The sequence below is a fragment of the Ipomoea triloba genome, chromosome 11 (genome assembly GCF_003576645.1).
Source record: "Ipomoea triloba cultivar NCNSP0323 chromosome 11, ASM357664v1".
NCBI classification, from domain to species: Eukaryota; Viridiplantae; Streptophyta; class Magnoliopsida; order Solanales; family Convolvulaceae; genus Ipomoea; species Ipomoea triloba.
Window position 1 is genome coordinate 24,094,001 of NC_044926.1, and position 15,519 is coordinate 24,109,519.

The 15,519-nt window shown below is 37.2% G+C and overlaps 2 protein-coding genes and 1 non-coding gene across 3 annotated transcripts; 2 read left to right on the plus strand and 1 right to left on the minus strand.

The window, feature by feature from the left end:
* Positions 1 to 4,686: 4,686 nt before the first annotated feature.
* On the minus strand, positions 4,687 to 8,212 carry LOC115996139 (RNA-binding motif protein, Y chromosome, family 1 member B-like). The gene is made up of 3 exons (XM_031235281.1): positions 8,115 to 8,212; positions 4,834 to 5,933; positions 4,687 to 4,751 (listed from the first exon to the last, which is right to left on the minus strand). Exons 1-3 carry the CDS (start codon positions 8,210 to 8,212, stop codon positions 4,687 to 4,689), a joined length of 1,263 nt encoding a protein of 420 aa, XP_031091141.1.
* Positions 8,213 to 8,800: 588 nt separating this feature from the next.
* LOC115996140 (putative late blight resistance protein homolog R1A-4) lies at positions 8,801 to 10,537 on the plus strand. Its single transcript, XM_031235282.1, has 3 exons — positions 8,801 to 8,836; positions 8,926 to 9,001; positions 9,126 to 10,537. Exons 1-3 carry the CDS (start codon positions 8,801 to 8,803, stop codon positions 10,535 to 10,537), a joined length of 1,524 nt encoding a protein of 507 aa, XP_031091142.1.
* Positions 10,538 to 11,413: 876 nt separating this feature from the next.
* On the plus strand, positions 11,414 to 11,485 carry TRNAP-UGG. Its single transcript has one exon. It is a non-coding gene; the product is annotated as a tRNA-Pro (tRNA).
* The last annotated feature ends 4,034 nt before the right edge of the window (positions 11,486 to 15,519 follow it).

The following is a 15,519-nucleotide window of genomic DNA, read 5'->3' on the forward strand; positions in this document are numbered from 1 at the left end:
TAAACACTTCTTTTTACCTACAAAACAATTGGTAAAGTGTGGAACGGGTACTAAGACAATACCAAGCATTCTAATGCAATTTAATACTAAAACATTCATAAAAGCTTTAACTTGTATACTAAACGATCCATGAATAACCTTATAAAAGTGGTATATTTTGCACTTATCAAACTTTCCACACTTTAAACCTTGCTTGTCCCCAAGCAAGCAATCATAGGACAACCAACACAACAAGTGCAAAATATATCACCAGAACTTTAGAAACGCATATGAGCTAGATGGAAGAACAAAACACAACATTGAAATTAAGGTTTCCTTTATTCTATCAAAGAAATGTGTCCATAAATGAACCATAAAGTTCAATAGTGAATATCCCAAGACTTGACACCCTTCTTTTGGTAAAGTAAATCCTCGGTAATAGTCTTTGTTTCACACTTTTCGAGCATGCATTCCAAAAGGGGATTCACCAAATATTTTGAGAGGGCCACTAGCCGAGCCAACTAGTGGGAATGATGTGCACAAGTCAATGCTAATAGTCCAACCTTATAACCTCAAGTCCCCTAGATACTAATGTGAAATAGGCTACCAAAGGTCACTACTACCCCTCAGGACCAACCATCGGGCAACCCGATCTCACATGGAGCTCCATGCTTTTTCGAGAATAGTGCAATGGGTGCCCGGTCCTAACGGGATAGATCTCTCATTTTTTCATTCCCCAAGATAACCTCATCAGGCGACCCGACTTCACATGGATCTCCATGCTTTTTCGAAGACGGTGCAATGGGTGCCCGAATCTTGGCGGAATGGCTCTCTTAAATTTTCTCATCTCCCAAGACCTCGTATCGGGGCAACCGACTTCACGTAGAGCTCTACGCTTTTTCGAAGACAGTGCGATGGTTGCCCCCAACTTGTCCTAGCGAAACGGTTCATCTTTTTCATATCCTAAGGTGGCCACATTGGGCTCTTTTGGGGTTTAGGCCTCATTGGGCTCTTTTTAAACAAAATAAAGCAAAACATCACCTTCACAACCCCACACACCACCTTCGGGAGAGCAAAACAAAGAATTAAGTTCATTTCCGGGCTTAGCATATTATCTTTCTAGCATTGGCGAGTGCACACTCCCACTTCGAGGGATCATTGACTATGGTCCAAACAAAATAGAGGGTGAATTATCATGCAAGCACACAATATAATCAATTTTCACAAGTGCAAAAGAGTTCATTTCCAGGGATATTCAACATTGAACTCAATTATTCCTTCATAGCAACACATTTCTAACATAGATTAAACAAAACATTAATTTCAACACCACACAAGATTCTATACTAAGCATCATATACTTAATCACATTTTAAGCACAAAGTGCTTCCCTTTCCACACTTTAGAATTGAACATCGTCCTCGATGTTCGCTCTATGCACACGGTGGGAAAGAGATAAGGTCATTCGCCTAGTGCAATGCCCTTTCCACACTTTAGAAGTGGGCTATGGGCTAGGAGGATCACAACAAATTGGCTCTTATGAAAGACTTTTAACATCATGCACTATAATACCAAAGAACCCCGGGTTTCCACACTTTAGAAATGAAACACTAAGGCAAAATAACAAAAGATAAGGGAGATAAAGAGACTCCCTTGTTGCTTCTCTTCAAGTACATTGCCTTTAATCATCCTCTTAGCTTTGATCCATTTATCAATTTTCCTACATCATCAACAAACACATTGCAATACTATAAACCATATTAGAGAATTTAATTTCCATCAATGCAAAACTTATTGAAAGCAAAAGTAAACAACAAGAACAAAATTGCATAAAAATGTAAGATAACCTCGGGTTGCCTCCCGAGAAGCGCTCCGTTTAACGTCCGTAGCCCGACGCAACTTTCAAGCCCTCATTCCAACATACTTGGACGGGGACAAGTCCTTTTGCCCCATCCACTCTTTCTTCAAGATATGCCCTCAAATGTCGGGCATTGGCAAACTCTTTTAATTCAATACATAGCATACTCTCTTCGAAAGATTGGCAACTATCCATGTCCACGAGTATGCCATTTTCTTCCAACTTACCTCTTTTTTCATTTTTCTTCTTTTCACCAAACTCCTTTTCATCATTTCTCACTTTATCCTCAACTTCCTCCCTAACACTCTCATTTCTTATCTCTTCCTTTTCTTCAACCTCTTCTTTTACATTCTCATTTTTAACCTCTTCACTCCGATCTTTACCGATCAAATCATGAATATATAAAGCATCATCAAGGCAATTATCATGGAAAATCACACATTCAATATCATTTAAATCACACAAGCTAGCCTCAATATTGACATCATCATCACCACATATCTCATGCAAATCATTAGTAAGCTCATTTGACAAAGATTCATCATCAAAAGTAAAAGACTCAAGAACATCATTATCATCTAAAGAAACGAAAGAATTGTTTTCACAAGTATCAACACAATTTTCATCATCATCGGAGGAGGATTCAAATGAATCACTATCATTAAAGTCATAAGGGTTAAGAAAATTGACCTCATTATCAACATCTTCAATTATGCAATTATTTTCACTAGGCATATCTACCACTTTTTCAACTCCATTATCAACACAATCAATATTAGCATTATCAAAATGAATAGGCACATGAATATCATCACAATCATTATTCTCATCACACATGTCGGCCCAAGATTTAGAAATTTTATCACCAAGAGTAGTGCTAACACTAATAGGGTCAAGTGTCTTACCATATGCAAGCTCAATAGTGTCACCACATGGCTTTTCCTCTTCCCACACTATCTCCACATCACCATCACTCTATTTTTCCTCAACATTCTCATATTCTTGCTTCCACCCTTCCCTAATATTGGCCATTTCTTGCTTTAATTCTTCTATCCTTACAACATCTTGTTCTTCATGTCTTCCATGTTTTCCTCCTCATATGGTTGCANTCCACACTTTAGAATTGAACATCGTCCTCGATGTTCGCTCTATGCACACGGTGGGAAAGAGATAAGGTCATTCGCCTAGTGCAATGCCCTTTCCACACTTTAGAAGTGGGCTATGGGCTAGGAGGATCACAACAAATTGGCTCTTATGAAAGACTTTTAACATCATGCACTATAATACCAAAGAACCCCGGGTTTCCACACTTTAGAAATGAAACACTAAGGCAAAATAACAAAAGATAAGGGAGATAAAGAGACTCCCTTGTTGCTTCTCTTCAAGTACATTGCCTTTAATCATCCTCTTAGCTTTGATCCATTTATCAATTTTCCTACATCATCAACAAACACATTGCAATACTATAAACCATATTAGAGAATTTAATTTCCATCAATGCAAAACTTATTGAAAGCAAAAGTAAACAACAAGAACAAAATTGCATAAAAATGTAAGATAACCTCGGGTTGCCTCCCGAGAAGCGCTCCGTTTAACGTCCGTAGCCCGACGCAACTTTCAAGCCCTCATTCCAACATACTTGGACGGGGACAAGTCCTTTTGCCCCATCCACTCTTTCTTCAAGATATGCCCTCAAATGTCGGGCATTGGCAAACTCTTTTAATTCAATACATAGCATACTCTCTTCGAAAGATTGGCAACTATCCATGTCCACGAGTATGCCATTTTCTTCCAACTTACCTCTTTTTTCATTTTTCTTCTTTTCACCAAACTCCTTTTCATCATTTCTCACTTTATCCTCAACTTCCTCCCTAACACTCTCATTTCTTATCTCTTCCTTTTCTTCAACCTCTTCTTTTACATTCTCATTTTTAACCTCTTCACTCCGATCTTTACCGATCAAATCATGAATATATAAAGCATCATCAAGGCAATTATCATGGAAAATCACACATTCAATATCATTTAAATCACACAAGCTAGCCTCAATATTGACATCATCATCACCACATATCTCATGCAAATCATTAGTAAGCTCATTTGACAAAGATTCATCATCAAAAGTAAAAGACTCAAGAACATCATTATCATCTAAAGAAACGAAAGAATTGTTTTCACAAGTATCAACACAATTTTCATCATCATCGGAGGAGGATTCAAATGAATCACTATCATTAAAGTCATAAGGGTTAAGAAAATTGACCTCATTATCAACATCTTCAATTATGCAATTATTTTCACTAGGCATATCTACCACTTTTTCAACTCCATTATCAACACAATCAATATTAGCATTATCAAAATGAATAGGCACATGAATATCATCACAATCATTATTCTCATCACACATGTCGGCCCAAGATTTAGAAATTTTATCACCAAGAGTAGTGCTAACACTAATAGGGTCAAGTGTCTTACCATATGCAAGCTCAATAGTGTCACCACATGGCTTTTCCTCTTCCCACACTATCTCCACATCACCATCACTCTATTTTTCCTCAACATTCTCATATTCTTGCTTCCACCCTTCCCTAATATTGGCCATTTCTTGCTTTAATTCTTCTATCCTTACAACATCTTGTTCTTCATGTCTTCCATGTTTTCCTCCTCATACAACATCTTGTTCTTCATGTCTTCCATGTTTTCCTCCTCATATAACATCTTGTTCTTCATGTCTTCCATGTTTTCCTCCTCATATGGTTGCATGTTCTTCATGTCTTCCATGTTTTCCTCCTCATATGGTTGCATCTTCTTCATGTCTTCCATGTTTTCCTCCTCATATGGTTGCATCATGTACTCCTCATTCTCATAGTGGTTGCACTCTTGATCAATTTCGTCCCTATGGTAATTGTACCTACATTCACATGGGAAGTTAGTCTTACATTTCTTGCAATATGGGTACTTTTGGCATTGATACCTATAGTGAGGCCCTTTACAAGCATAACAAATCACTTGTCGATTCATATCTTCAAACATGTGTTCCTCAATGGTCTTGAAGCGGTCATTTGGGTCTCTTGGCTTGGGTTTCAACCAATGGTCATACATGTGCTCGATAATAGATTTCTTTTTGGGTGGAGGTGTGTTTTGGGTGTACGATTGTGGAGAGTAGGATTGGGATGGGTAAGAGTCGTAGGATTGAGAATTAGAGAATCCTCTTTGTTGAGCGTAGTCATCATCCTCGTCATAGTGGGTAGATTGGTAAGATTTGTAGTCATCATCCTCGTCATAGTGGGTAGATTGGTAAGATTTTGAATTGTAGCTTTGGTCATAGTGGGTAGATTGGTAAGATTTTGAATTGTAGCTTTGGTGAGAGTGGGTAGATTGGTAAGATTTTGAATTGTAGCTTTGGTGAGATGCACTCCTCCTATAAGATTTTGAATTGTAGCTTTGGTGAGATGCACTCCTCCTATACCCCCGGTATTCATAAGAATAGTCTTCTTGATCACGATAATCCTCCTCATAATCATCCCGGCAATACCTAGGTGTCCGATAATCCTCCTCATAATCATCCCGGCAATACCTAGGTGTCCGGTATTCCCTTGAATGATCATAAGAGCAATACCTAGGTGTCCGGTATTCCCTTGAATGATCATAAGAGATGTCTCTCCTTAGTCGGTATTCCCTTGAATGATCATAAGAGATGTCTCTCCTTAGTGGTTGTGTCCGACTTGAATGCTCATAATCGTGACTATGATAGGACTCTTGGTAACCCTCCGGTGGTGGGGCTCTTCTTGAGTGGGTGTAGTCACCATCCTCCGGTGGTGGGGCTCTTCTTGAGTGGGTGTAGTCACCATCTTCTCGTGGTGGGGCTCTTCTTGAGTGGGTGTAGTCACCATCTTCTCTTTCATCAAATTGAGCTCTTAGTGATTGCCTTCTTTCTTCTCTTTCATCAAATTGAGCTCTTAGTGATTGCCTTCTTGGTTGGTATTCTTCTTGTGAAGATCTTAGTGATTGCCTTCTTGGTTGGTATTCTTCTTGTGAAGATCCATGTGATTGCCTTCTTGGTTGGTATTCTTCTTGTGAAGATCCATATGTCCTTGAGTAAGGTTGTTCATAGTCCTCATAATCTCTATAACCATAGGGGTTGGAAACTTGAGCATTATAGCCTCCCCTTGGTTGCCTATATCCTCCTTGGTCCTCATAGTAATCATCTTGTTGATATCTTGCTTGAGAATACATTATAGAGGATCAACCTATCAACACAAAGACAAGAGAGTGTTTTGCAACTAGAAGTAGTTGCAAGTGAGAGTAGTAGCAAATGAAATGACAAAAAGATTACAACGTAAACAAAGTAAATTGCAAAAAAAATAGAAAGTAAAAGGGGAGGGGTTAGACTCTCTAACTTGAACACTTGCTCATGTTAATCCAAAGGCACTTACTACTCAAAAACCGATGCCATTCCCCGGCAACGGCGCCATTTGATGAGTGTAGTTTTCACGGTGGATGGAAAGAAATAGATGGTAAAACGGGAAGAAGTTCCCGAGTATCGTTCTCAAAGGACGGCAAGGAGGGAATTTGAGCGGTAAGGGGATTAAGCACAAGAGTGTTTAGTGTTTGAAAGCTAACCCAAACATAGTAAGAAAATGCACATGAAACATCATGAAAATAAGGAACAAAACGTTGGAAACAATCAATTGGAAAGGAGGATTTGGATCTTGCAACTCGTATANCTTAGTGATTGCCTTCTTGGTTGGTATTCTTCTTGTGAAGATCCATATGTCCTTGAGTAAGGTTGTTCATAGTCCTCATAATCTCTATAACCATAGGGGTTGGAAACTTGAGCATTATAGCCTCCCCTTGGTTGCCTATATCCTCCTTGGTCCTCATAGTAATCATCTTGTTGATATCTTGCTTGAGAATACATTATAGAGGATCAACCTATCAACACAAAGACAAGAGAGTGTTTTGCAACTAGAAGTAGTTGCAAGTGAGAGTAGTAGCAAATGAAATGACAAAAAGATTACAACGTAAACAAAGTAAATTGCAAAAAAAATAGAAAGTAAAAGGGGAGGGGTTAGACTCTCTAACTTGAACACTTGCTCATGTTAATCCAAAGGCACTTACTACTCAAAAACCGATGCCATTCCCCGGCAACGGCGCCATTTGATGAGTGTAGTTTTCACGGTGGATGGAAAGAAATAGATGGTAAAACGGGAAGAAGTTCCCGAGTATCGTTCTCAAAGGACGGCAAGGAGGGAATTTGAGCGGTAAGGGGATTAAGCACAAGAGTGTTTAGTGTTTGAAAGCTAACCCAAACATAGTAAGAAAATGCACATGAAACATCATGAAAATAAGGAACAAAACGTTGGAAACAATCAATTGGAAAGGAGGATTTGGATCTTGCAACTCGTATATGTATCCTTGATTTCCTAAGATATTAGGCTAGCAACACTTAGATTATGAAAATGAGATAAGGTCACCAACACCACCGCCACTCTCGTGGTCAATGGACTCACTCCTTAGACCGTAATGTCATCCTTGTGATCACTAGGCTAGGAGAGGCATTTCGTCAAACACGTTATGTGCCTCTTATCTTCCACTTCTCCCTTTTCTCAAAGGTGAGAGGAAAATGTGCGAGGCTAGGCTAAGGAGTAACCTTACTCTCGTAAGTGAGACTCCTTCTCCAAACATCTCTCATATAGGTTGATCATTCTCACACAAGAGTCAAAGAAAATCACCATTCACACAATCAAACTCATAATCAAAGCAATTGCAAAACCTAATTGATCAATTCAAAGCTCAAGAATATCCATACAACATTGCTCAATCCAAATCCACAAAGATCTATCTAATCATACTTGGAATTGAAATAGCAAAATGCAAAAGTAATGACAAGAAATTAAAATGAAGACTTAGCTAGGAATTGAACTTTGAATTTGAACTTGAACTTGAAATTGAACTTTAATCTTGAACTTGAATGTAGATCACAATCTTGCAACAATGGAATTCTTCTCTAATTCTAATCTAAACTAAGAATTGCAATGTGGAGTGATCTCTCTACGCTAATCCTAGAGAGAGAAATATTCTAAGGTGTGGAATTGAAGTGTGATGGATCCCGAATGAAAAAAACCAGAAGAAAACTCTGTTTTTATCCCAAAAATCGCGCCCAAAATGGGCTAGCCGAACCGCTGGACGTGGGCCGGACGCGCGTCCAGCCGAGCGCGCTACAGCGCGCGACCGGACGCAGGCGTCCGCCCGACTGTGCGCTACGGCGCACAGTTCGGCCGCAGGAGTTTTCTCGGCTGAAGGGTGGACGCGGGCATCCACCCCACGTCTATCAGAACTCTGCTCTGATTTTCGAACTTCTGCGGGCATTTTTTATGACGCCGATTTGGACGCGCGTCCAAGGCCTATTTTGCCTTCCAACTTCGGTTTGTGAATTCTTCTCCGAAATATCGTCATTCCTGTCTTTAAACACTTCTTTTTACCTACAAAACAATTGGTAAAGTGTGGAACGGGTACTAAGACAATACAACGCATTCTAATGCAATTTAATACTAAAACATTCATAAAAGCTTTAACTTGTATACTAAACGATCCGTGAATAACCTTATAAAAGTGGTATATTTTGCACTTATCACAAGAGATCCCTAGTGGTTTTGCCGATATCAACACACTGGCATTGATTCAGTTAAATGAGTGTTGGGATTCCCTTTTGGCTTCTGCAAAGTGTATTCAAGAAGAGCAACATAGCTACGGAAATGATACCCTCCTTGTTCGTTCCAAAGATATTTGGGTCTCTTTCTATCCCTCTAATCATTTCAGATTGATCTCATGTTACTTGAATTCATAGCTATTGTTGCAGTGGATATACAATCATCATCAGTTCTCTAGCTCATTTTTCTCTATCACTGCTATATATTTCCATTCCTTATCTTAATTTATTTTTTTTCCAGTATTCCAATGAAAAAGGAGAAAGCTCAACTCTCAAGGAAGGATGTGCGTGAATAGGAGGAAGCCAGGGAGTAATATGCTGATGAATAATTTCACCATTCTGTTTCTCCTTAACATCTTATTCTTAAGCACAGACAAATGAGGAGGTGCTTCTGCTGCTGAATCCCAGATCTTCAAAAATCAAGTTTAGAGGCACAATTACCAATATCTGTTAAGTTGGTCAGACAATTAATAATAACCACCATAGGCTTCAATTACCACACCGCTTTGAGTTACAATCAATTACCACACCGCTTCAAAGCTTGCTTTCTATATTTTGGAGTTTTTCCTGAAGATTATGAAATCCCTGTAAAGACATTAGTTAATTTGTGGGCAGCAGAAGGATTTTTCGGGGCAGTGAGCAATCAGAATCTGGAAGAAGTGGCCATGGAATGCTTGCAAGATCTTATTGATAGAAGTCTTGTTCTAGTTGGTAAACAGAGCTACAATGGTAAAATCAAGACAATTATGATGCACGATCTCTTGCGAGACTTGTGCTTGAGAGAAGCTAGGTGTGAAAATCTCTTGAATCTCATTGGAAATGATTATGATGGTGTTGTTGAGAGGGAATTACAACACTTGTTTCCAGAAGCTTGTCCTTGGATAAGTATTAGACCAAGATGTTTCAATATTGAATTCAGATCTATGTGCTATGACAAAGGCCATTCCTTACACTCTTTTGATCATAATATTGATTTTAACATTAAGGTGCTTTGTCACTTCAAACTATTAAGAGTAGTAGATATGAAACTTGGATTATTGCGGCATTTTGGAGAGAAGGTACTATATATGAAAAATCTTGTTCATTTGATGAAAAATCTTGTTCATTTGAGATACTTAGGTTTGTTCATATGCGCAGTAGTAGGTCCTCTTAAACTAAAGTTCTTTGAGCATTGGAATATGCAAAGTTTTATTGTCCATGGATGTTGTGTTATATTGGATTCTTCTGAGGCTTCTAGGATTTGGAAAATGCCATTATTAAGGAATTTTTATGTCGAAAAAAATCCTTTTACATTAGAAGCTTCGGATGTTGTTCATAGAAACATAGAGACAATATTTTGGTTGCGTCCCGAGTGTTGTAAAAAGGATCTTTTTACAAGGATTCCAAATTTAAAAAAATTGGGGATTCAAGGTGGAATGGATTTTGAAAATGAAAATTCAGATGGTTTTTATAATTTGGTGCACTTGGGACAACTTGAGAAACTAAGCATCAAAGGGTGGGATCTCGAATTTCGGGATAGGGGCATCCAATGGGCAACTAATTTTCTACCGAACCTTAAGAAGCTCAAATTCTTCAAGACTAGGTTGCCATGGAGTAATATGAGGCTTATTGGTATGTTGCCAAATCTAGAAGTTCTAAAACTGATACATGCTTGCCTAGGCAAAGAGTGGAAGACATCCGAGGGAGGTTTTCGTCAATTAAAAAGGTTGGTAATTGAAAGCAAGTGTCTCGAATATTGGAATGCAGTGGGTGACCATTTTCCTGTGCTCGAGCATTTAGACTTAAGTGGTTGCGATTTGTTGCGAAAGATCCCTATAGAGTTTGCTGATATCACCACACTTGCATTGATTCAGTTAAAGAAGTGTCGTTATTCCGTTTTGGTTTCCGCTTTGTGTATTCAAGATGAGCAGCGAAGGTATGGAAATGATGGCCTCTGTGTTCGTTCCAAACATACTCAGGTCTCTCCCGTCCCAAACGGCCTGTGACTGTTTCACATTTCATGCAACTTAAATTCTTCACAGCAAAACCAATCTGTAGTAAGGTGGTGTCCCACCTTGTTGTGGGTTTGTTGCTGTAATAAATTTGGCTCAATACGTAGTGTGTTGCATCATAAACTATTATGGTTTCTGCTTCAATTCTGGTATAAAGATGTTATTTCGATCTTCATCTCAACTGATTTTTCCATCTAAAAGCAGAGAGTGATTAATTAGTAGATAGGAGGAGTTTTCTTATCTTTAATAATTGAATTTGTTGTCACTGATAATTCCTTGTAATCTATAAATTTGAACTTGCAATGTTGATGTCAATGTTTTTCAATTGTACCATCAAAGTGAATGAGTGATGCTCTATTTGGTTGCAGTAGATAGCATTTTGGGCTGTTTCTGTATAAATCCTTATGGGATTTTTTATATGATCTTTTATGTCACTGATAATTCTTTATGAATTTTTGCACTTGCAGCAGTTTACTAACCATTTCCATGTAACAGAGTGGTAAAGAGAGAGCAAATGGAACAGTGGAGAAGTGGATTAATGTTGCCAAAATGTGACTAATGATGCCAAGAATGACTCATTTTCCAAAGAAAATATTTTTCAAAATCATTTTTCCTACTTTCTAAATAGACCCTTAATATCAAATCTCATCCCTTTGATTGAAACAAAAAGACACAATAAATATCTTAAACTCAACACTATTTTTGGTAAAATTAATGTAAGGTAGTTTAGTAGTTTTTGTCAATTAGACAATGCCTCCATGAGTTTTGATTTCAATATCTGTAAGTAAACAATTTGATACTCAACTTTTTGTCTCATCATACAAAAGGATCAGCGGATATGATCCTTTCTCAAACTTTGCCATTATCATTGGGCGTTTGGTCTAGTGGTATGATTCTCGCTTTGGGTGCGAGAGGTCTCGAGTTCGATTCTCTAAACGCCCCTATTTTACCCTTCATGTTTAACTAATCTTTGGAAAGTAATCCAGCAGAAAGTCTAGTGTAGTTTTTATAATCACCAAACAAGCTAAATATAAATTACAAAATAATATCTAAACCACGTCAGGTAGTTTTAAAACAGTCCTTTTAAGAATTATTATCCCTACCAATCTACCGTCGGTAATTGGCAAATCATAAGCATTTAATTCTAAGTGATTATCAAACTATTAAATTATTGGGCTTTTTTTTAATAAAAAATTAAATAACCTTGAATCAATAATTTTTAAGTGTTTAGTTAAAATTTTCACAACTTTATTAAACTTCCTTAACGGGCGTTTGGTTGGAGGGAAGGAATAAGTAGTATAAAGTCCAAAATGCTCGATGTTGTTGTTGTTATTATTATTTATAATTGACAAATTAATTCACACATTATTAGAGTTGTTGTATATAAAGAATGCAAATATTGAAGAGTTTTGCATATAAAGAATTCAAATGAACCTACACGAAAATTGTTGTATATAAACAATGCATATAAATAATGCAAATTTTGAATAGTTGTTGCATATAAAGATTTAAATGAACATACACAAATTGAAGTCGAAAAATAATACACGCTATAATTTAGAAGGGAATGTCAAATATCAATTTTAGGTTAAAAATGGAGGGTAAATTTGTCTTAGGATTATCTTTTGTGTCTTCCTAAAATCCATGGAATTAAAATCCTAGGGGGTGCCAAGGGATTCCAATTCCATAAAAATGAGAGAATTGAAATTTCGTGGAATTACAATTCCCTCCAACCAAACGAAGGAATTTAGTTGCATTTAGAATTAGGTGGGAATTAAGTGGGAAAGGAATTGTAATTCCCTCCAACCAAGCGCCCTGTAAAAGTGGGAGCCATTTGAGGGAGGGTATGTACCGTATATCGCAAATTATCCTGTGGAGCCATACACAATTTACATACTAAATGTTTACAATTTACTTTTTAAAAATTCACAATTTGTACATTACGAACACACAATTTTAACATATATGTAATTAATTACCTTGTTTTGTATTCACAAGTTCTTTTCAAATACTGTAGTCACACAATATTAACATATTAGGATTTGATGACCCTGTTTTGTATTTACAAATTCCCTTCTACAGTTGTTATGTGTTTTGACATAGATACACAATTTATATTCTAGAAATTCACAATTCCAAAACTAAAAATACATATCAATTAGCGTAGAACTATGTCGTTTAGGACCAACGTCCATGTCCATCTTACAAGGTGGACTTTGGTCCATGGAATAACAACTCACTGTATATTAAAAATGTTGGTAATGGTTTTCAAAAAAAAAATGTTGGTAATTGAAAGTCGCACAAGTCTCAACGATCGAAATGTTGTGGGTGACTATTTCATTATGCTCGAGTATTTAGTATTAAGTGGGTGCATATTGTTAGGATGGACTTTTGGTGGTTTAGCCTATATCACCACGACACCACGGTAGCATTGGTTTAGTAAAAAATGGAGGGATGTTACGTAATCGTAGATAGGATCTTAACTGATAGGAAACTTTTCGAGCATATTTCTAGCTCCTAACTGTATTTAAGTCACGAAAAATACACCTTGTCCTCAAGGTGTAGGTATGGAAATGAGCATATCTATCCCTTGATGATTGATTTAATTTGGCAAATGTGGACATCATTGACAGCATGCTCATTGAATTGCCCTGTAACAAAATTTTGTGTTAGTGTCTTGATTTGGACCAATTTGAGAATCATTTCTACTGCAAAGTGGATGACACTTTCCAAAATTATTGATGTGAAAATTGATTCTTGAAACAATTGAGAAAACTTGATATACCCAATTGTAGTTGTTGCTTTAGCTTGATTTGGTGCTTCAATTTGGGTTGAATACATGCAGAGCGTGATGTGATCTTCCATAGTATTCAATGCAAAAACTACCTCCCCAGTAAAAATTTTAATTTCTTTCACATTGGCTTGATTAGTATAGTCCTTACCAACAATCGCTAGAATCCATATCGGCCACATTATCACCAAACTATTTTTCAATCATTACTTTCGCATCAATTTTCACCTAAAAAGTTGGAGTTTGATGATCTACTTTCCCACAAGTAACCATTATTAATTTCGCATCAGGAAATTCTATATTCATAATGCAATATCTTTCATAAACGTTTTGGCCATGAAATGCTTGTTTGGCTATGATTTAATCCACAATATATGGAACCAAACCATACCAAAGCTTGGAAGGTGTGACCATCATCCTTTAAAATATGAATATATTGTGCGGGTCCTTTTGTAGAAAAGATATCATACAATACAAAATCATTAATTTGATGTCATACTTGGTGAAAGTTGTAATTTTAGTGGTTGAATTTGTGAGTGTCGTCCTCTAGGAATGGCTAGGAGGGATTTGAGTAGCAAGGGATTAAACACGAGTTCATCGAGTGTTTGAAAGCTAACCAAAATGATGTATTTGATTGCATTAGATCAAGACAAAACAAGTAATTAATTTAAGAAATAAACAATGATAAACATGAGGATTTAAATCAAATAGCAATGTACAAATGCTTCTATAATGTTCTAAGGTTCTAGGTTTAACAGTGCTAAACAATGAAGTGAGGGAATTAAGTAAATGCCAATGCCACTCTCGTGGAAATTGACTATCACCAAAGTTCTAATCCCATTCTCATAGCAATTAGACTAGGTGAGGCATTTAATCAAACACATTGTGTGCATAATCCCTTCCAACTTCCCTTTCTCAAGGGCAAGTTAGAAATGTGAAAGGGTTGGCTATGGTGAATCCCTATTCTCATAGGTGAAACACTAATTCCATATATTTCTTGCATAATTTGGCCATAATCTAACAAGAGTCAAATAATTCCCTAAAATCACAATCACATTTATATTAAAAGCAATGCAAAACCTAGATTGAACAATTTAATTCATGTAAGCATTCATACAAGGCAATTCAATTCAAATCCCTAAAGGATTTAACTACTCATAATGGAAGTGATAATTAAAAGCAATTGGAATACTATGCAAAAATGAATTTAAATACAAAAAAGAATTGATAATTGCAAGAAGAAGAAATAGAAAATCTTACTTGATTGAATTTGTACAAAACAAATCTGAAATTGAAGTAGTTTAATGTGTAATTACAATGGATAATTCTTCATCAATCTTCCTCAAGAATAATGGAATTACAAAGGATAAATGATCTAAAGTGTTTTTGGATAGGAAAACTAAAAAAGGACTTAAAAATTTGAAAGATAAACTAAAAATAAAGCCTATGGCTATTTATAGTTGGAGAAATCGCACCAAAAAACCACCACCAATTTGCCTGGTCACGGTGTGACCACCATCGTGACCAAGCCACGACTTTGTAGATTTCAGTAGTCACTCTGCTGGTCACGGCGTGACCAGCAGAGTGACCACTGAAATTAGCTAAGTGGTTGTGACCAGCAGAGTGACTACTGAAATTAGCTAAGTGGTCACGGTGGTCACTGTGGAGGTCACGTCGTGACCTCCACCGTGACTCCCGTGACCACTTTCTGATCAGCGGTCGTTAAGCTGCTGGTCACGGTGTGACCAGCAGCTTGACACTAATCAGAATGTGTCAAAGATGTCACTCTGCTAGTCACGGCCAGCAGTTTGACACCCTCCTAGTGGTACGGTTTGACTTAAATTCTTGTTTCGTTGCTCCGTTGAACTTTGTTATGATTTTGGCCATTCATTCTTGCACCATTTTGTCTTGAATTCATCCTGATTCACCATCATTTAACGCTTCAACATGCTTGGGTCCCGGTTTCCAGTCCTTGAGGCATAAACACCTGAAATATGCTTTGTTCTTGCACAAACACCTAACATGCACTTAGAAATTAGTACAATTAAAGCATATTTATAGGTTAATTTACGGCTTATCACTTGATATACAAAAACCAATAAGCACCGAGTAATATTTTCTATAATAATATCTTTTTAAAAATTTTGTCGTGTTTTTTTCATTCCCCCCCCCCCCCCCCCCCCCC

What these genes read in the sequence shown, in the direction of transcription:
- LOC115996139 (XM_031235281.1), bottom strand. Translation starts at nt 8,212, where the DNA reads ATGCCCGCAGAAGTTCGAAAATCAGAGCAGAGTTCTGATAGACGTGGG. An exon ending in AAAACTCCTGCGGCCGAACT is followed by an intron (nt 5,934 to 8,114) that starts GTGCGCCGTAGC and finishes ACCTTACTCAAG; the next exon opens with GACATATGGATCTTCACAAG. An exon ending in ACAAGTGATTTGTTATGCTT is followed by an intron (nt 4,752 to 4,833) that starts GTAAAGGGCCTC and finishes ATGTGAATGTAG; the next exon opens with GTACAATTACCATAGGGACG.
- LOC115996140 (XM_031235282.1), top strand. Translation starts at nt 8,801, where the DNA reads ATGAAAAAGGAGAAAGCTCAACTCTCAAGGAAGGAT. An exon ending in CTCAACTCTCAAGGAAGGAT is followed by an intron (nt 8,837 to 8,925) that starts GTGCGTGAATAG and finishes TCTTAAGCACAG; the next exon opens with ACAAATGAGGAGGTGCTTCT. An exon ending in AGGCACAATTACCAATATCT is followed by an intron (nt 9,002 to 9,125) that starts GTTAAGTTGGTC and finishes TTTTTCCTGAAG; the next exon opens with ATTATGAAATCCCTGTAAAG.